General features: G+C 42.1%; 1 protein-coding gene across 2 annotated transcripts in view; it reads right to left on the bottom strand.

The window, feature by feature from the left end:
• Positions 1 to 22,500, bottom strand: part of LOC129843361 (glutamate receptor ionotropic, kainate 1) — a 173,198-nt gene that overhangs the window by 8,107 nt on the left and 142,591 nt on the right. Inside the window, exons 10-12 of one of the 2 annotated variants that reach the window (XM_055912060.1) lie at positions 21,675 to 21,788; positions 11,936 to 12,139; positions 10,045 to 10,268 (exon numbers count right to left, since the gene is read on the bottom strand). In XM_055912060.1, the coding sequence (XP_055768035.1) occupies positions 10,045 to 10,268; positions 11,936 to 12,139; positions 21,675 to 21,788 (542 nt within the window). Of the gene's footprint in view, positions 1 to 10,044; positions 10,269 to 10,953; positions 11,033 to 11,073; positions 12,140 to 21,674; positions 21,789 to 22,500 lie in introns of those variants that run through there. The other variant, XR_008757825.1, reaches the window with a different exon arrangement.

Raw genomic sequence — 22,500 nt, 5'->3', positions numbered from 1 at the left:
ATTCTGTTGTAAAGTGGTGTTGGTTCCTTCTACATTCTGTTGTAAAGTGGTGTTGGTTCCTTCTACATTCAGTTCTAAAGTGGTGTTGGTTCCTTCTATATTCTGTTGTAAAGTGGTGTTGGTTCCTTCTACATTCTGTTGTAAAGTGGTGTTGGTTCCCTCTACATTCTGTTGTAAAGTGGTGTTGGTTCCTTCTACATTCTGTTGTAAAGTGGTGTTGGTTCCCTCTACATTCTGTTGTAAAGTGGTATTGGTTCCTTCTACATTCTGTTCTAAAGTGGTGTTGGTTCCTTCTACATTCTGTTGTAAAGTGGTGTTGGTTCCTTCTACATTCTGTTGTAAAGTGGTGTTGGTTCCTTCTACATTCTGTTCTAAAGTGGTGTTGGTTCCTTCTACATTCTGTTGTAAAGTGGTGTTGGTTCCCTATACATTCTGTTGTAAAGTGGTGTTGGTTCCTTCTACATTCTGTTCTAAAGTGGTGTTGGTTCCTTCTACATTCTGTTGTAAAGTGGTGTTGGTTCCTTCTACATTCTGTTGTAAAGTGGTGTTGGTTCCTTCTACATTCTGCTGTAAAGTGGTGTTGGTTCCTTCTACATTCTGTTGTAAAGTGGTGTTGGTTCCTTCTACATTCTGTTGTAAAGTGGTGTTGGTTCCTTCTACATTCAGTTCTAAAGTGGTGTTGGTTCCTTCTATATTCTGTTGTAAAGTGGTGTTGGTTCCTTCTACATTCTGTTGTAAAGTGGTGTTGGTTCCCTCTACATTCTGTTGTAAAGTGGTGTTGGTTCCTTCTACATTCTGTTGTAAAGTGGTGTTGGTTCACTCTACATTCTGTTGTAAAGTGGTGTTGGTTCCTTCTACATTCTGTTGTAAACTGGTGTTGGTTCCCTCTACATTCTGTTGTAAAGTGGTGTTGGTTCCCTCTACATTCTGTTGTAAAGTGGTGTTGGTTCCTTCTACATTCTGTTGTAAAGTGGTGTTGGTTCCTTCTATATTATGTTGTAAAGTGGTGTTGGTTCCTTCTACATTCTGTTGTAAAGTGGTGTTTGTTCCTTCTACATTCTGTTGTAAAGTGGTGTTGGTTCCCTCTACATTCTGTTGTAAAGTGGTGTTGGTTCCCTCTATATTATGTTGTAAAGTGGTGTTGGTTCCTTCTACATTCTGTTGTAAAGTGGTGTTGGATCCCTTTATATTCTGTTGTAAAGTGGTGTTGGTTCCCTCTACATTCTGTTGTAAAGTGGTGTTGGTTCCTTCTACATGCTGTTGTAAAGTGGTGTTGGTTCCCTCTACATTCTGTTGTAAAGTGGTGTTGGTTCCTTCTACATTCTGTTGTAAAGTGGTGTTGGTTCCCTCTACATTCTGTTGTAAAGTGGTGTTGGTTCCCTCTACATTCTGTTGTAAAGTGGTGTTGGTTCCTTCTACATTCTGTTGTAAAGTGGTGTTGGTTCCTTCTACATTCTGTTGTAAAGTGGTGTTGGTTCCTTCTACATTCTGTTGTAAAGTGGTGTTGGTTCCCTCTACATTCTGTTGTAAAGTGGTGTTGGTTCCTTCTACATTCTGTTGTAAAGTGGTGTTTGTTCCCTCTACATTCTGTTGTAAAGTGGTGTTGGTTCCTTCTACATTCTGTTGTAAAGTGGTGTTGGTTCCTTCTATATTCTGTTGTAAAGTGGTGTTGGTTCCTTCTACATTCTGTTCTAAAGTGGTGTTGGTTCCCTCTACATTCTGTTGTAAAGTGGTGTTGGTTCCTCCTACATTCTGTTGTAAAGTGGTGTTGGTTCCCTCTACATTCTGTTGTAAAGTGGTGTTGGTTCCTTCTACATTCTGTTGTAAAGTGGTGTTGGTTCCTTCTATATTATGTTGTAAAGTGGTGTTGGTTCCTTCTACATTCTGTTGTAAAGTGGTGTTGGTTCCCTCTACATTCTGTTGTAAAGTGGTGTTGGTTCCTTCTACATTCTGTTGTAAAGTGGTGTTTGTTCCTTCTACATTCTGTTGTAAAGTGGTGTTGGTTCCTTCTACATTCTGTTGTAAAGTGGTGTTGGTTCCCTCTACATTCTGTTGTAAAGTGGTGTTGGTTCCTTCTACATTCTGTTGTAAAGTGGTGTTGGTTCCCTCTATATTATGTTGTAAAGCGGTGTTGGTTCCCTCTACATTCTGTTGTAAAGTGGTGTTTGTTCCTTCTATATTATTTTGTAAAGTGGTGTTGGTTCCTTCTACATTCTGTTGTAAAGTGGTGTTTGTTCCTTCTACATTCTGTTGTAAAGTGGTGTTGGTTCCTTCTACATTCTGTTGTAAAGTGGTGTTGGTTCCCTCTACATTCTGTTCTAAAGTGGTGTTGGATCCCTTTATATTCTGTTGTAAAGTGGTGTTGGTCCTCTCTGGTTCAGGGAAGAGAGTCCTGGCAGATAACCATCATGAGGTATTTAGGTCTCTGTTATAAATACTGGTACACACCCCGACCAGGGAATACAAAGGGTACACCCTAACCAGGGAATACAAAGGGTACACCCCAACCAGGGAATACAAAGGGTACACCCTAACCAGGGAATACAAAGGGTACACCCCAACCAGGGAATGCAAAGGGTACACCCCAACCTGGGAATACAAAGGGTACACCCCAACCAGGGAATACAAAGGGTACACCCCAACCAGGGAATACAAAGGGTACACCCCAACCAGGGAATACAAAGGGTACACCCCAACCAGGGAATACAAAGTGTACACCCCAACCAGGGAATACAAAGTGTACACCCCAACCAGGGAATACAAAGGGTACACCCCAACCAGGGAATACAAAGGGTACACCCCAACCAGGGAATACAAAGTGTACACCCTAACCAGGGAATACAAAGAGTGCGTCCCAAATGACACCATATTCCCTACATGGTGCACTACTTTTGACCAGGGCCCAAAGTGATGTCATTTGGGACCCACTCAGAATAACTGCAGCAATACACATTAATTTCCACCCGCATTTAAATCCATTTCCCTTTGGAGGCTGTGGTAAGTCTAATAGCCCTTATAGGATGTCCTTCACAGCACATTGTCACCCAGGTGCATATAAAAGCGGCACAAATCACACTCCAACATTTTAAAAGCGAAATATGCAGAAACCGCTCTGCCTTTTCCTGGTTTGCAAAAATTCAGAAAGTTCTACTAATTTGAGTTCATGTCACAAAACAAGCATTACCTCTTTGGGCTGCAGGGGCAGTATTGAGTAGCCTGGATAAAAGGTGCCCATTTCAAACGGCCTCGTACTCAATTCTTGCTCGTACAATATGCATATTATTATTACTATTGGATAGAAAACACTCTCTAGTTTCTAAAACCGTTTGAATTATATCTGTGAGTAAAACAGAACTCATTTTGCAGCAAACTTCCTGACAGGAAGTGGAAAATCTGAAATCGATGCTCTGTTCTAGGGCCTGCCTATAAATGTGCTTGATATTTATTAGTATACATGCACTTCATACGCCTTCCACTAGATGTCAACGGGCAGTGAGAGAAGAAATGAAGTGTATAACATGATCTGAGGTCGAATAAAAGCTCTTGGCATGACGTGACCCCAATTTCCTGTTTTCTGGAACGTGCGAGAAGGGACCTGATATTGCCTTCTGTAAAGCTGTCGTTATAGACGACTAATATCTCCGGCTTTGATTTTATTTGATAAATGTGACAATATCATCGTAAAGTATGTTTTATCAATATAGTTTTATTAGATTATTGCATTTTTTTCGGGACGTTAGGCGTGTTGCTTTGTCTGTGTTTGTTCACGAAGGAGAGCTTCGCGCCACTTTGCTAGCTTTCCGTGCTAATTGACTGGAGAAGAGGACATTCTAAAACCAAACAACGATTGTTCCCGACAAAGGACCCCTTGTACAACATTCTGATGGAAGATCATCAAAAGTAGGACCCATTTTATGATGCTATTTCATATATCTGTCGAACATGTTGTACTAGTCGTTTGCGCCCAGATTTTGGGTACTCTCTCGCTAAGCTGGATGTCGTAATGAAGTTATTTTTAGAATTCTAACATGGCGATTGCATTAAGAACTAATGTATCTATCATTTCCTATACAACATGTATTTTTTAGTAACGTTTATGAATAGTTATTTGGTCAGAATAGTTGAGTGTCATAAAAATATCCGCACATTCTGGGAAAAAGAAGCTACGTTAGCACAATGTATAACCACTGATTTCAGCTCTAAATATTCACATTTTCGAACAAAACATAAGTGTATGTATAACCTGATGTTATAGGACTGTCATCTGATGAAGCTTATCAAGGTTAGTCAAAAATTATATATCTTTTGCTGGTTTGTTACGATCGCTAACTTTTGCTGCTGGTAAATGGCTTGTGTTTCTGGCTATTGTGGTAAGCTAATATAATGCTATATTGTGTTTTCGCTGTAAAACATTTTAAAAATCGGACATGTTAGCTGGATTCACAAGATGTTTATCTTTCATTTGCTGTATTGGACTTGTTAATGTGTGAAAGTTAAATATTTCTAAAAAATATCTTTTGAATTTCGCGCCCTGCACTTGAAGTGGCTGTTGTCATATTGTGCCCGGCTTCGGGCTTGCAGCCCAAATAAGTTTTAAGGGAGAACCATTATACCATCTAAACCACTGTGAAATATATTTCCAATAATCCAATGAAATATATTTCCAAATTTTTCCACCAGGCTGCCAGTCATAAGAAGTGTATGCGAACCAACCTAGGCTATTGTAGATAGCTAGCAATATGGTGGTATTCAAGCTGAGGTTAACCAATAAATACAAACAGATATCACATTAGCTAACATTAGGTTGCTTGTCCAGCAGCTAGCCTCAGTAGCTAGCTAACACCAGTCAGCTGAAAGCTAGCTAGCTAACAAACAGGCAAAGAAAGCCAATGAATATGGTTTTGTTTTGATTAGCTAGGTAGCTAGCTTGCTAACTAACTAACACAACGTTATACCAGTCAGATGAGAGCTAACGTTGGCTAGGTAGCTAACCAACAAGCAAGGAAAGCTATATATATTTAGCCAAGCAAGGTTTTTCATATAAGGCTGAAGTCATCATGTGTAAACTGATGACCTAGACACTTGCGTGTAATCAAAGCACAAACAAACATGCACAAATAAGACAGTGAAAGTCCTTGGTTGTTATGATAGCTAGTTAATGTTATCTAGGTAACGTTAGCCTAACGAAAGGCTGCAACGTTAGCTAACGAGTATGACCAGTTCACACCACAATATATCATACATTCTTCGACAAAACATAGATAGCTAAATAAGTTCAAAGCAGGATAAAAGCCAACGCCAAACTTTGGGAAACTGTCACACTGCTAGCTAGCTACTTTACAATGCATACAATGGGCATTGGAAAACTATCTAGGTAGGCTACGCCATAGACCTATGCTGCAGTAAGACAAGGTAGACAGATTTCAGACAGGACAAACACTGCAGTTAGCTATGCTACAACTACAAACAACAAAGACATTCCGAAAGTATTCATACCCCATGACTTATTCCACAGCCTGAATTCAAAATATATATTTTCTCACCCATCTACACACAATAACCCATAATGACACCTTTGACAGCGATTACATCATTGAGTCTTCTTGGGTATGACGCTACAAGCTTGGCACACCTGTACTTGGGGAGTTTCTCACATTCTTCTCTGCAGATCCTCTCAAGCTCTGTTAGGTTGATTGGGGAGCGTTGCTGCACAGCTATTTTCAGGTCTCTCCAGAGATGTTCGATCAGGTTTAAGTCCAGGCTCTGTCTGGGCCACTCAAGGACATTCAGAGACTTTTCACGAAGCTAGTCCTGCGTTATCTTGGCTGTGTGCTTAGCGCCGTTGACCTGGAGAAGATCCTGAGAGCTATGGAGCAGGTTTTCATCAAGGAGCTTGCTGTACTTTGCTCCATTCATCTTTGCCTCAACCCTGACTAGTCTCCCAGTCCCTGCCGCTGAAAAACATCCCTCAGCATGATTCTGCCACCACCATGCTTCACAGTAGGGATGGTGCAGGTTTCCTCCAGACGTGATGTTTGACATTCAGGCCAAAGAGTTCAATCTTAGTTTCATCAGACCAATGAATCTTGTTTCTCATGGTCGGAGAGTCTTTAGGTGCCTTTTGGCAAACTCCAAGCGGGCTGTCATGTGACATTTACTGAGGAGTGGCTACCGTCTGTTCACTCTACCATAAAGGCCTGATTGTTGGAATGTTGCAGAGATGGTTGTCCTTCCTGAAGGTTCTCCCATCTCCACAGAGGAACTCTAGAACTCTGTCAGAGTGACCATCGGGTTCTTGGTCACCTCCCTGACCAAGGCCCTTCTCCCCCAATTGCTCAGTTTGGCCGGGCGACCAGCTCTAGGAAGAGTCTTGGTTGATCCAAACTTATTCCATTTAAGAATGATGGAGGCCACTGTGTTCTTGGGGAACTTCAATGCTGCAGAAATGTTTTGGTACCCTTCACCAGATCTGTGCCTCGACACAATCCTGTCTCGGAGCTCTACAGACAATTCCTTCGACCTCACGGCTTGGTTTTTGCTCTGAAATACACTGTCAACTGTGGGAACTTAAATAGACAGGTGTGTGCCTTTCCAATCATGTCCAATCAATTGAATTTACCACAGGTGGACTCCAAGTTGCAGAAACATCTCAAGGATGATCAATGGAAACAGGATGCACCTAAGCTCAATTCCGAGTCTCATAGCAAAGGGTCTGAATACTTATGTAAATAAGGTATTTCTGTTTTAACATTTTAATAGATTTGTGAAAATTTATAAAAATCTGTTTTCGCTTTGTCATTTTGGGGTATTGTGTGTAGATTGCTGAGTATTTTTTCTTTATTTAATCCATTTTAGAATAAGTCTGTAACGTAACAAAATGTGGAAAAAGTCAAGGGGTCTGAATACATTCTGAAAGCAATGTACATCCTTTTATTAGCAGGACACTAAAGTAAAGCAATGTAAAGTCCATTATTTCTATGAAGAGAATGAATTAGGCTGTTTGAGAAAGTTTGAATCCTAAGCAACATGCCTACACATTGTTTGAAGTACAATAGACCAACACAGCTACAGTAGTAGGTCAAAGCTGTGTGCTAGGGAACCTTGGTAGAACATGGGTGAAGTACGTGTGTAACGGATGTGAAATGGCTAGCTAGTTAGCGGTGGTGCGCGCTAATAGCGTTTCAATCGGTTACGTCACTCGCTTTGAGACCTTGAAGTAGTGGTTCCCCTTGCTCTGCAAGGGCTGCCCGCGGCCTTTGTGGAGCGATGGGTAACGATGCTTCGTGGGTGTTGATGTGTGCAGAGGGTCCCTGGTTCGCGCCCGGGTATGGGCGAGGGGACGGACGTAAAGTTAAACTGTTACACGTGCTCATGTGAATTTTCTTTCTTTTTTGGCTTCAAACCAATGCCTACTTCTCAATTAAACAAACACAACAAAAAAATTGTGTTTGTTTACATTTTCTTTGTTTACAAATGTTGGCGAAAAACAAGCTTAAATTTTAGGTTGTGATGGGTTACGACAGTTCATGAGTTCACGAGTTCACGACTAAGCTCATGAGGCATTTATAAGTTATATCCTTCAAGGATCAATCGGTACATATCACTAATTATAAGTCCAAAAATGGATATAGCAACTGCTGAATGCCCTTTTAAGAACGGGAAGCATAGAAATAGCACATATAGAACATATCTACCGCTTCTTAGACTTGCTTTAATAAGAATGACAGATCTCTAACTCACATTCCTACGTGAATTTGGTCGGATCACCCAAAAAGTGACATATTTCAGCTTTAAGAGGCCGTTCGTTACCTGATAATGACAACGAGAGAACAGCTGACTCAGAGCCAGGCCAGAAGCATAGGGTTCACTCTAAACCCTAACCCCTACACTCTTACACCCTACGCCCTACACCCTAACCTCTACCCGGCGATGACAAACACTACACATCTGACTCAGAGGTTGGTCAGAAGCACATACAGGTAATTGCCAAAATAAAGGAAACACCAACATAAAGGGCGTTAGGCCACTTCGAACCGCCAGTACAGCTTCAATGCACCTCGGCATAGATTCTACAAGTGTCTGGAACTCTAGTGGAGGGATGTGACACCATTCTTCCACAAAGAAATTCCATCATTTGATGTTTTGTTGACGGTGGTGAAAAACTTGCACCGCTCCAGAATCTCCCGTAAGCGTTAAATTGGGCTGAAAATGGGGCTGAGATCCCAAACACAGCAGCTGTCAGCTCAAAGGAAAAGGATAGAATGAGTAAGGATCAGAGCAACGCTTCAGAAAGCGTCACAGAGTCACAGGAACAGTGCTGAGGGAAAACCTATAGCACCACGATGGTGTAAGTGCCCCACCGGGTCTGTCTGTAGAAACAGACATCACTTCATCCATATGGACTGACCTGAGAACAACCAACACTTTCGCAGCAGAAGATTTGAGTCTTCCTCACTCCGACACACCGCGTTGCCATAACCACCGACACCCAAAGGATATCCAGGATGTATCTGCTCTACATCCAGAACAAGTTTTAAGATAAAACTACAAGTTGTTTCACTTGTAACTTAGATTTGTGTTAAAAGAAATGAGAGATGCATTTTGGGTTAAAGTTTACAGAAAATATTTTACATTCATGACTATGTTGAAATGTTCCAGAAGAACTAGGCAGGAACAGACCTACCGACATAAGGGCAGAATAATCCCTTGACGTCTGTCGAGACAAAGACACTACCCGTTGTTCTCTGAAAAGGGGAGATGTGGGGTTATTTGCATATTGCATCCTGATTGGTCATATGCTAATGAGGGCCGGTGGGAATGTAGGGGTTGATGAGGAAAAGCATCTCTCTCTCAGGTGGCTTGTAAACGTGACGCAACGTCAAGTTAGCAATACATGTGCCTTCATAAAGATATACCGTTAGTAGTTATTTATTTACTGCCATTTTATATTATTATTTGTTATTGTGTATAATTTTATTACAATGTATATTGTATACATTGTTGCTTTGGCAATATTGACAAAATGTTTTTCATGCCAATAAAGCAGCTTGAATTTGAATTTGAATATTTTACTCACGTACAGACAAGTTTGATTACACGACAGTGTCCGTGTCATATGGTTCACATCGTTTTCATGCTCATCAAACCTTTCAGTGACCACTTGTACCCTTTGGCTGGGGGCATTGTAATGCTTTAAAAATATAGATATATTTAACTTTATTTTTAATAAGCAAGTCAGTTAAGAAGAAATTCTTATTTACAATGACGGCCTACCCCAGCCACACCCGGACAACGCTGGGCCAATTGTTCGCCACCCTATGGGACTCACAATCACGGCCGGATGTGATACAGCCTGGATTCAAACCAGGGACTGTAGTGACGCCTCTTGCACTGAGACGCAGTGCCTTAGACCGCAGCGCCACTCGGGAGACCTGGTTGAAGGTGATCACTCAGAATGGCTGTGTATTTATTGGCATTTACTCTGCCCTCTAAGGGGGACCCAAACCCCACCAGGAAAATGCACCCCACACCAGAACAGAACCGTCAGAACCCTCATTTAGTCAAGTGTTGCTTTTATTTTGACAGTAAACCTGTACATCCAAATGTCAGGAGACAGTGTTCACCCTAACCCGTGACCCCTAACCTCTGACCCCTGACCTGGCGATGACAAACAGGACACAGCTGACTCCAGTGCAGGCCAGTAGTACATACATCCAGATGTCAGGAGACAGTGTTCACCCTAACCCCTAACCCGTGACCCCTAACCCCTAACCCCTGACCCCTTACCTGGCGATGACAAACAGGACACAGCTGACTCCAAGGCAGGCCAGTAGTACATACATCCAGATGTCAGGAGACAGTGTTCACCCTAACCCCTAACCCGTGACTCCTGACCCCTGACCTCTGACCCCTTACCTGGCGATGACAAACAGGACACAGCTGACTCCAGTGCAGGCCAGTAGTACATACATCCAGATGTCAGGAGACAGTGTTCACCCTAACCCCTAACCCGTGACTCCTGACCCCTGACCTCTAACCCCTTACCTGGCGATGACAAACAGGACACAGCTGACTCCGAGGCAGGCCAGTAGTACATACATCCAGATGTCAGGAGACAGGGGGTTGAGGAAGGAGAACACTCCGGGGTTGGTGCCGTTGGGTTTGTGGTACAGGATACTGATGCCCAGAGTCATGAAGGGCTTAGAGAAGTCTATCACCTTCTCTCTCACATAGGTGATGGTCAGAGGAGCCACAGCCAGGTCTGCTACCTGTCATAGACAGAGCAGGTTAATACAGAAATTACATCAGGGCTAATCAGTGTGGCCCCAGCCAGGTCTGCTACCTGTCATAGGCAGAGCAGGTTCTATAGGAATTGCATCAGGCCTGGCTGACCCTGTTCCTGGAACAGCTACATTCCTGTTGGTTAAAACCTACAGGAATGTAGCCTCCGGGAACAGGGTTGGAGTTAAAACCTACAGGAGGGTCTCTCTCCAGGAACAGGGTTGGAGTTTAAACCTACAGGAGGGTCTCTCTCCAGGAACAGGGTTGGAGTTTAAACCTACAGGAGGGTATCTCTCCAGGAACAGGGTTGGAGTTTAAACCTACAGGAGGGTCTCTCTCCAGGAACAGGGTTGGAGTTAAAACCTACAGGAGGGTCTCTCTCCGGGAACAGGGTTGGAGTTAAAACCTACAGGAGGGTATCTCTCCAGGAACAGGGTTGGAGTTAAAACCTACAGGAGGGTCTCTCTCCAGGAACAGGGTTGGAGTTAAAACCTACAGGAGGAGTATCTCTCCAGGAACAGGGTTGGAGTTAAAACCTACAGGAGGGTCTCTCTCCAGGAACAGGGTTGGAGTTAAAACCTACAGGAGGGTATCTCTCCAGGAACAGGGTTGGAGTTTAAACCTACAGGAGGGTCTCTCTCCAGGAACAGGGTTGGAGTTTAAACCTACTGGAGGGGTTCTCTCCAGGAACAGGGTTGGAGTTAAAACCTACAGGAGGGTATCTCTCCAGGAACAGGGTTGGAGTTAAAACCTACAGGAGGGTATCTCCAGGAACAAGGTTGGAGTTAAAACCTACAGGAGGAGTATCTCTCCAGGAACAGGGTTGGAGTTAAAACCTACAGGAGGGTCTCTCTCCGGGAACAGGGTTGGAGTTAAAACCTACAGGAGGGTATCTCTCCAGGAACAGGGTTGGAGTTAAAACCTACAGGAGGGTATCTCTCCAGGAACAGGGTTGGAGTTAAAACCTACAGGAGGGTATCTCTCCAGGAACAGGGTTGGAGTTAAAACCTACAGGAGGGTCTCTCTCCAGGAACAGGGTTGGAGTTAAAACCTACAGGAGGGTCTCTCTCTAGGAACAGGGTTGGAGTTAAAACCTACAGGAGGGTATCTCTCTAGGAACAGGGTTGGAGTTAAAACCTACAGGAGGGTCTCTCTCCGGGAACAGGGTTGGAGTTAAAACCTACAGGAGGGTTTCTCTCCAGGAACAGGGTTGGAGTTAAAACCTACAGGAGGGTATCTCTCCAGGAACAGGGTTGGAGTTAAAACCTACAGGAGGGTCTCTCTCTAGGAACAGGGTTGGAGTTAAAACCTACAGGAGGGTTTCTCTCCAGGAACAGGGTTGGAGTTAAAACCTACAGGAGGGTCTCTCCAGGAACAGGGTTGGGCAGCTCTGAACTACATCAACTAGTTATTGTATCTGCCACTAGTAGCAATTACCATAAATGTTAATTGACCATATTCACAGTACAGTCCAGTGGGGGAACTCATCCACTCATGTGAGCCATACACCTGTACTGTACCTGCACTCTACTGTGCTGTGTGACAGCAAGTGATAGGCATCTACCGTAAATGTACATTCCCTTGTCTCTTTCTTTTCCATAGAGTAAAACATTTCCTCGTTCTGTCTCTCTCCTGGTACAGGCAAGTGACTCACATGGTCTATGAGTTCCCGCACCATGCCGTTCCATTCTCCCTTATCGTTTTGAGCGCCATACTTCCCGTCAGATACCAGTTTAACCTCGTAGGCAAATCCCAGGATGTTGGACAGCTCCTTCAGTAGGTCCAGGCAGTAACCTTCGAACCGGTCGTTACCGTAGAGAGGCTTGTCAGACTTCTTATACATGACGTAAGGGTTTTCCTGTGAGATGAGGTGATAGAGTTGTCAATTTCTCTGTATGAACGTACACCATTAGTAGACCATGTGGTTTCTTAGTTTGGATTGAGAAAAGATAGTAGATCTCCAACTACCCTCTCCAACTACCCGCTCCAACTACCCGCTCCAACTACCCGCTCCAACTACCCGCTCCAACTACCCGCTCCAACTACCCGCTCCAACCACCCTCTCCAACCACCCGCTCCAACCACCCGCTCCAACTACCCGCTCCAACTACCCTCTACAACTACCCGCTCCAACTACCCGCTCCAACTACCCGCTCCAACTACCCGCTCCAACTACCCGCTCCAACTACCCGCTCCAACCACCCGCTCCAACTACCTTTTCCAACTACCCGCTCCAACTACCCGCTCCAACTACCCTCTCCAACTACCCGCTCCAACTACCCTCTCCAACTACCCGCTCCAACTACCCGCTCCAACTACCCGCTCCAACCACCCTCTCCAACTACCCGCTCCAACTACCCTCTCCAACTGACGTTGTGTATCTTACTGTGACTATTTGAACTATTGGACTATTTCCTGTGGGCTGTTTGCAATATTGGACTATCTCCTATTGCTAATTGGACAATTGGACTATTCCCTCTGGACTATTGGACTATCAAACTATTAGTATATAACTACGAAGACTATTGGACTATTATATATGGACTACTGGACTATCCCCGGTGACTATTTGTACTATTGGACTATTTCATATGGATATTTGGAATGCTGGACTCATAGCTAATTTTCCCCAACATCGGACACCCCCATCGGACACCCCCTAATTTCGGATAATCTCTAGCCGTTAGAGGATTAAATCACCTCGAGCTAAACATTTAAATGGACTAGAAAATAACGGTACGTTTTGCGACTAAAGACACCCATCTAGCTAGCTGACTACCAATGTTCATTGTAAATTAGGTAAATTAAGTTAGGTTAAGGTTAAGTTAAGTTAAATTAAGTTTTGAGAGTTTTCAAAAAAGTTATATACATACACAAGTTGTGGGACAGGCTGTATATTGTAAAATATGACACTCGTCATTTAATATCTAAACTTTTTACCTCTGAAATATAGCTAACGGAAGGCTAGCCAACTAACGTTAGTCAACTAACTTATCTAGTAAACACTTCGGATATGAGGTTGGTGGCTCTTTTTGAACAAAACTATACGTATATATATCTTTAAGTTGTTAAACTACAATAACATAGATCATATAATGAGACGAACTTACAGGCTTGGATGAGAACCATTACAAGACACAACCTGAACATCCTTCTTGTAATTGAACAAAATAGTAAGGTAGCCAATAACTGAGCCCATATGCCGATAAATACGGACCGTATTTTTTAGCTAAACCACTTATCAAGAAGCTTGTAGTAGTAGTACTTCCACTGAAATTTCAAACATGCTAATTGCTAACCCGTTAGCTAACATTTTTACGACACCAATAATAACAAAACATTGATGGTTTGATCACAAGATAACACAGTTGAAGATAATATATTTCTTAAACGTTGTTGATTTTCCCGATAATAAGGGCTGCTACGCTATGACTATTCGGACTACCCAGTGACTATCGAGTTATCACCTATGACTATTCGGACTACCCAGTGACTATCGAGTTATCACCTATGACTATTCGGACTACCCAGTGACTATCGAGTTCTCACCTATGACTATTCGGACTACCCAGTGACTATCGAGTTATCACCTATGACTATTCGGACTACCCAGTGACTATCGAGTTATCACCTATGACTATTCGGACTACCCAGTGACTATCGAGTTATCACCTATGACTATTCGGACTACCCAGTGACTATCGAGTTATCACCTATGACTATTCGGACTACCCAGTGACTATCGAGTTATCACCTATAACTATCTGGAGTACCCAGTGACTATCGAGTTATCACCTATGACTATTCGGACTACCCAGTGACTATCGAGTTATCACCTATGACTATTCGGACTACCCAGTGACTATCGAGTTATCACCTATGACTATTCGGACTACCCAGTGACTATCGAGTTATCACCTATGACTATTCGGACTACCCAGTGACTATCGAGTTATCACCTATGACTATTCGGACTACCCAGTGACTATCGAGTTATCACCTATGACTATTCGGACTACCCAGTGACTATCGAGTTATCACCTATAACTATCTGGAGTACCCAGTGACTATCGAGTTATCACCTATGACTATTCGGACTACCCAGTGACTATCGAGTTATCACCTATGACTATTCGGACTACCCAGTGACTATCGAGTTATCACCTATAACTATCTGGAGTACCCAGTGACTATCGAGTTATCACCTATGACTATTCGGACTACCCAGTGACTATCGAGTTATCACCTATGACTATTCGGACTATTGGACTATTCTCTATGAACTATTTGGACTATCAAACTACTTCACATAACTATTTGGACTTGGACTACCCAGTGACTATTTGGACTATAAGACTACCCAGTGACTATTGAGTTATCACCTATGACTATTTGGACTATTAGACTACCCAGTGACTATTTGGACTATTAGACTACCAAGTAACTATTTGGACTATTGGACTACCACTTGACTATTTGGACTATTGGACTACCTGGTGACTATTTGGACTATAAGACTACCTGGTGACTATTTGGACTATAAGACTACCAAGTGACTATTTGGACTATAAGACTAACAAGTAACTATTTGGACTATTGGACTACCCAGTGACTATTTGGACTATAAGACTACCTGGTGACTATTTGGACTTGGACTACCCAGTGACTATTTGGACTATAAGACTACCCAGTGACTATTGAGTTATCACCTATGACTATTTGGACTATTAGACTACCCAGTGACTATTTGGACTATTAGACTACCAAGTAACTATTTGGACTATTGGACTACCAAGTGACTATTTGGACTATTGGACTACCTGGTGACTATTTGGACTATAAGACTACCTGGTGACTATTTGGACTATAAGACTACCAAGTGACTATTTGGACTATAAGACTACCAAGTAACTATTTGGACTATTGGACTACCCAGTGACTATTTGGACTATAAGACTACCTGGTGACTATTTGGACTTGGACTACCCAGTGACTATTTGGACTATAAGACTACCCAGTGACTATTTGGACTATTGGACTACCCAGTGACTATTTGGACTATAAGACTACCCAGTGACTATTTGGACTATAAGACTACCCAGTGACTATTTGGACTATTGGACTACCCAGTGACTATTTGGACTATAAGACTACCCAGTGACTATTTGGACTATTGGACTACCCAGTGACTATTTGGACTATTGGACTACCCAGTGACTATTTGGACTATAAGACTACCCAGTGACTATTTGGACTATTGGACTACCCAGTGACTATTTGGACTATAAGACTACCCAGTGACTATTTGGACTATTGGACTACCCAGTAACTATTTGGACTATTGGACTACCCAGTGACTATTTGGACTATAAGACTACCCAGTGACTATTTGGAGTATTGGACTACCCAGTGACTATTTGGACTATTAGACTACCCAGTAACTATTTGGACTATAAGACTACCCAGTGACTATTTGGACTATTGGACTACCCAGTGACTATTTGGACTATTGGACTACCCAGTGACTATTTGGACTATAAGACTACCTGGTGACTATTTGGACTATAAGACTACCTGGTGACTATTTGGACTATTGGACTACCTGGTGACTATTTGGACTATTGGACTACCCAGTGACTATTTGGACTATTGGACTACCCAGTGACTATTTGGACTATTGGACTACCTGGTGACTATTTGGACTATAAGACTACCTGGTGACTATTTGGACTATAAGACTACCCAGTGACTATTGAGTTATCACCTATGACTATTTGGACTATTAGACTACCCAGTGACTATTTGGACTATTAGACTACCAAGTAACTATTTGGACTATTGGACTACCAAGTGACTATTTGGACTATTGGACTACCTGGTGACTATTTGGACTATAAGACTACCTGGTGACTATTTGGACTATAAGACTACCAAGTGACTATTTGGACTATAAGACTACCAAGTAACTATTTGGACTATTGGACTACCCAGTGACTATTTGGACTATAAGACTACCTGGTGACTATTTGGACTTGGACTACCCAGTGACTATTTGGACTATAAGACTACCCAGTGACTATTTGGACTATTGGACGACCCAGTGACTATTTGGACTATAAGACTACCCAGTGACTATTTGGACTATAAGACTACCCAGTGACTATTTGGACTATTGGACTACCCAGTGACTATTTGGACTATTGGACTACCCAGTGACTATTTGGACTATAAGACTACCCAGTGACTATTTGGACTATTGGACTACCCAGTGACTATTTGGACTATAAGACTACCTGGTGACTATTTGGACTATAAGACTACCCAGTGACTATTTGGACTATTGGACTACCCAGTAACTATTTGGACTATTGGACTACCCAGTGACTATTTGGACTATAAGACTACCCAGTGACTATTTGGACTATTGGACTACCCAGTGACTATTTGGACTATTGGACTACCCAGTAACTATTTGGACTATAAGACTACCCAGTGACTATTTGGACTATTGGACTACCCAGTGACTATTTGGACTATTGGACTACCCAGTGACTATTTGGACTATAAGACTACCCAGTGACTATTTGGACTATTGGACTACCCAGTGACTATTTGGACTATTGGACTACCCAGTGACTATTTGGACTATTGGACTACCCAGTGACTATTTGGACTATAAGACTACCTGGTGACTATTTGGACTATTGGACTACCCAGTGACTATTTGGACTATTGGACTACCCAGTGACTATTTGGACTATAAGACTACCCAGTGACTATTTGGACTATTGGACTACCCAGTGACTATTTGGACTATAAGACTACCTGGTGACTATTTGGACTATAAGACTACCTGGTGACTATTTGGACTATTGGACTACCTGGTGACTATTTGGACTATTGGACTACCCAGTGACTATTTGGACTATTGGACTACCCAGTGACTATTTGGACTATTGGACTACCCATTGACTATTTGGACTATTGGACTACCCAGTGACTATTTGGACTATTGGACTACCCAGTGACTATTTGGACTATTGGACTACCCAGTGACTATTTGGACTATTGGACTACCCAGTGACTATTTGGACTATAAGACTACCCAGTGACTATTGAGTTATCACCTATGACTATTTGGACTATTAGACTACCCAGTGACTATTTGGACTATTAGACTACCAAGTAACTATTTGGACTATTGGACTACCAAGTGACTATTTGGACTATTGGACTACCTGGTGACTATTTGGACTATAAGACTACCTGGTGACTATTTGGACTATAAGACTACCAAGTGACTATTTGGACTATAAGACTACCAAGTAACTATTTGGACTATTGGACTACCCAGTGACTATTTGGACTATAAGACTACCTGGTGACTATTTGGACTTGGACTACCCAGTGACTATTTGGACTATAAGACTACCCAGTGACTATTTGGACTATTGGACTACCCAGTGACTATTTGGACTATAAGACTACCCAGTGACTATTTGGACTATAAGACTACCCAGTGACTATTTGGACTATTGGACTACCCAGTGACTATTTGGACTATAAGACTACCCAGTGACTATTTGGACTATTGGACTACCCAGTGACTATTTGGACTATTGGACTACCCAGTGACTATTTGGACTATAAGACTACCCAGTGACTATTTGGACTATTGGACTACCCAGTGACTATTTGGACTATAAGACTACCTGGTGACTATTTGGACTATAAGACTACCCAGTGACTATTTGGACTATTGGACTACCCAGTAACTATTTGGACTATTGGACTACCCAGTGACTATTTGGACTATAAGACTACCCAGTGACTATTTGGAGTATTGGACTACCCAGTGACTATTTGGACTATTAGACTACCCAGTAACTATTTGGACTATAAGACTACCCAGTGACTATTTGGACTATTGGACTACCCAGTGACTATTTGGACTATTGGACTACCCAGTGACTATTTGGACTATAAGACTACCTGGTGACTATTTGGACTATAAGACTACCTGGTGACTATTTGGACTATTGGACTACCTGGTGACTATTTGGACTATTGGACTACCCAGTGACTATTTGGACTATTGGACTACCCAGTGACTATTTGGACTATTGGACTACCTGGTGACTATTTGGACTATAAGACTACCTGGTGACTATTTGGACTATAAGACTACCCAGTGACTATTGAGTTATCACCTATGACTATTTGGACTATTAGACTACCCAGTGACTATTTGGACTATTAGACTACCAAGTAACTATTTGGACTATTGGACTACCAAGTGACTATTTGGACTATTGGACTACCTGGTGACTATTTGGACTATTGGACTACCTGGTGACTATTTGGACTATAAGACTACCTGGTGACTATTTGGACTATAAGACTACCAAGTGACTATTTGGACTATAAGACTACCAAGTAACTATTTGGACTATTGGACTACCCAGTGACTATTTGGACTATAAGACTACCTGGTGACTATTTGGACTTGGACTACCCAGTGACTATTTGGACTATAAGACTACCCAGTGACTATTTGGACTATTGGACTACCCAGTGACTATTTGGACTATAAGACTACCCAGTGACTATTTAGACTATAAGACTACCAAGTGACTATTTGGACTATTGGACTACCCAGTGACTATTTGGACTATTGGACTACCCAGTGACTATTTGGACTATAAGACTACCCAGTGACTATTTGGACTATTGGACTACCCAGTGACTATTTGGACTATAAGACTACCTGGTGACTATTTGGACTATAAGACTACCCAGTGACTATTTGGACTATTGGACTACCCAGTAACTATTTGGACTATTGGACTACCCAGTGACTATTTGGACTATAAGACTACCCAGTGACTATTTGGACTATTGGACTACCCAGTGACTATTTGGACTATTGGACTACCCAGTAACTATTTGGACTATAAGACTACCCAGTGACTATTTGGACTATTGGACTACCCAGTGACTATTTGGACTATTGGACTACCCAGTGACTATTTGGACTATAAGACTACCCAGTGACTATTTGGACTATTGGACTACCCAGTGACTATTTGGACTATTGGACTACCCAGTGACTATTTGGACTATTGGACTACCCAGTGACTATTTGGACTATAAGACTACCTGGTGACTATTTGGACTATTGGACTACCCAGTGACTATTTGGACTATTGGACTACCCAGTGACTATTTGGACTATAAGACTACCTGGTGACTATTTGGACTATTGGACTACCCAGTGACTATTTGGACTATAAGACTACCTGGTGACTATTTGGACTATAAGACTACCTGGTGACTATTTGGACTATTGGACTACCTGGTGACTATTTGGACTATTGGACTACCCAGTGACTATTTGGACTATTGGACTACCTGGTGACTATTTGGACTATTGGACTACCCAGTGACTATTTGGACTATTGGACTACCCAGTGACTATTTGGACTATTGGACTACCCAGTGACTATTTGGACTATTGGACTACCCAGTGACTATTTGGACTATTGGACTACCAAGTGACTATTTGGACTATTAGACTACCCAGTGACTATTGAGTTATCACCTATGACTATTTGGACTATTAGACTACCCAGTGACTATTTGGACTATTAGACTACCAAGTAACTATTTGGACTATTGGACTACCAAGTGACTATTTGGACTATTGGACTACCTGGTGACTATTTGGACTATTGGACTACCTGGTGACTATTTGGACTATAAGACTACCTGGTGACTATTTGGACTATAAGACTACCAAGTGACTATTTGGACTATAAGACTACCAAGTAACTATTTGGACTATTGGACTACCCAGTGACTATTTGGACTATAAGACTACCTGGTGACTATTTGGACTTGGACTACCCAGTGACTATTTGGACTATAAGACTACCCAGTGACTATTTGGACTATTGGACTACCCAGTGACTATTTGGACTATAAGACTACCCGGTGACTATTTGGACTATAAGACTACCCAGTGACTATTTGGACTATTGGACTACCCAGTGACTATTTGGACTATAAGACTACCCAGTGACTATTTGGACTATTGGACTACCCAGTGACTATTTGGACTATTGGACTACCCAGTGACTATTTGGACTATAAGACTACCCAGTGACTATTTGGACTATTGGACTACCCAGTGACTATTTGGACTATAAGACTACCTGGTGACTATTTGGACTATAAGACTACCCAGTGACTATTTGGACTATTGGACTACCCAGTGACTATTTGGACTATTGGACTACCCAGTAACTATTTGGACTATAAGACTACCCAGTGACTATTTGGACTATTGGACTACCCAGTGACTATTTGGACTATTGGACTACCCAGTGACTATTTGGACTATAAGACTACCTGGTGACTATTTGGACTATAAGACTACCTGGTGACTATTTGGACTATTGGACTACCTGGTGACTATTTGGACTATTGGACTACCCAGTGACTATTTGGACTATTGGACTACCCAGTGACTATTTGGACTATAAGACTACCCAGTGACTATTTGGACTATAAGACTACCCAGTGACTATTTGGACTATAAGACTACCCAGTGACTATTTGGACTATAAGACTACCCAGTGACTATTTGGACTATTGGACTACCCAGTGTCTATTTGGACTATTGGACTACCCAGTGACTATTTGGACTATAAGACTACCCAGTGACTATTTGGACTATAAGACTACCCAGTGACTATTTGGACTATTGGACTACCCAGTGACTATTTGGACTATTGGACTACCCAGTGACTATTTGGACTATTGGACTACCCAGTGATTATTTGGACTATTGGACTACCCAGTGACTATTTGGACTATAAGACTACCTGGTGACTATTTGGACTATTGGACTACCTGGTGACTATTTGGACTATTGGACTACGTGGTGACTATTTGGACTATTGGACTACCCAGTGACTATTTGGACTATTTGACTACCCAGTAACTATTTGGACTATTGGACTACCCAGTAACTATTTGGACTATTGGACTACCTGGTGACTATTTGGACAATTGGACTACCCAGTGTCTATTTGGACTATTGGACTACCCAGTGACTATTTGGACTATTGGACTACCCAGTGACTATTTGGACTATTGGACTACCTGGTGACTATTTGGACTATAAGACTACCCAGTGACTATTTGGACTATTGGACTACGCAGTGACTATTTGGACTATTGGACTACCCAGTGACTATTTGGACTATAAGACTACCAAGTAACTATTTGGACTATTTTCTGTGGACTATTTGCTCCCCAATTGTTTCAATTCAATTTTTATATTGTTTTAATCTTCTTAAGTATGTTGTGACCCCTGAGACTTGACGTACCAGGATAGTAGTGACGACCAGAGTCCTGTTGGCCATAGAATCTGTGATGTTAGTCCCCGTATCCTTCAGGCTTTCCGTAAGGTTAAGGCCATTGTTGGAGTTCCACAATCCAATCTGAAGAGGAGTAAATAACTCAACATTATATTCTAAACATCACTGTCTTCTAACCATCACTGTCTTCTAACCATCACTGTCTTCTAACCATCACTGTCTTCTAACCATCACTGTCTTCTAACCATCACTGTCTTCTAACCATCACTGTCTTCTAACCATCACTGTCTTCTAAACATCACTGTCTTCTAAACATCACTGTCTTCTAAACATCACTGTCTTCTAACCATCACTGTCTTCTAACCATCACTGTCTACTAAACATCACTGTCTTCTAACCATCACTGTCTTCTAACCATCACTGTCTTCTAACCATCACTGTCTTCTAACCACAACATTATATTCTAAACATCACTGTCTTCTCAAAAAAACTTAGATCAGATGTCAAACGTTTTATACCATCGCTGTCTTCTCAATAAGAAGATCAAGGTCTTACCCCCCACACTGAGATCAAACGTTAATCATTTCCCCAATCTATGTGTCTTAACATCAAAGTTGACAAGCTCCCAGTGTCAATGTGTCGGTTATCAAATACTGTACATAAGGACTTCAGATGTCACATAAGGACTGTAGGAGTGAGTAGGACAACTCAGATAATGACTGTAGGAGTGGGTTGGTTAACTCAGATAATGACTGTAGGAGTGGGTTGGATAACTCAGATAAGGACTGTAGGAGTGGGTTGGACAACTCACATAAGGACTGTAGGAGTGGGTAGG

Source organism: Salvelinus fontinalis, unplaced genomic scaffold (assembly GCF_029448725.1).
Source record: "Salvelinus fontinalis isolate EN_2023a unplaced genomic scaffold, ASM2944872v1 scaffold_0126, whole genome shotgun sequence".
Taxonomy (NCBI): Eukaryota; Metazoa; Chordata; class Actinopteri; order Salmoniformes; family Salmonidae; genus Salvelinus; species Salvelinus fontinalis.
The sequence above is the reverse complement of the archived record's forward strand: the minus strand, read 5'-3'. Positions and strand labels throughout refer to the sequence as shown.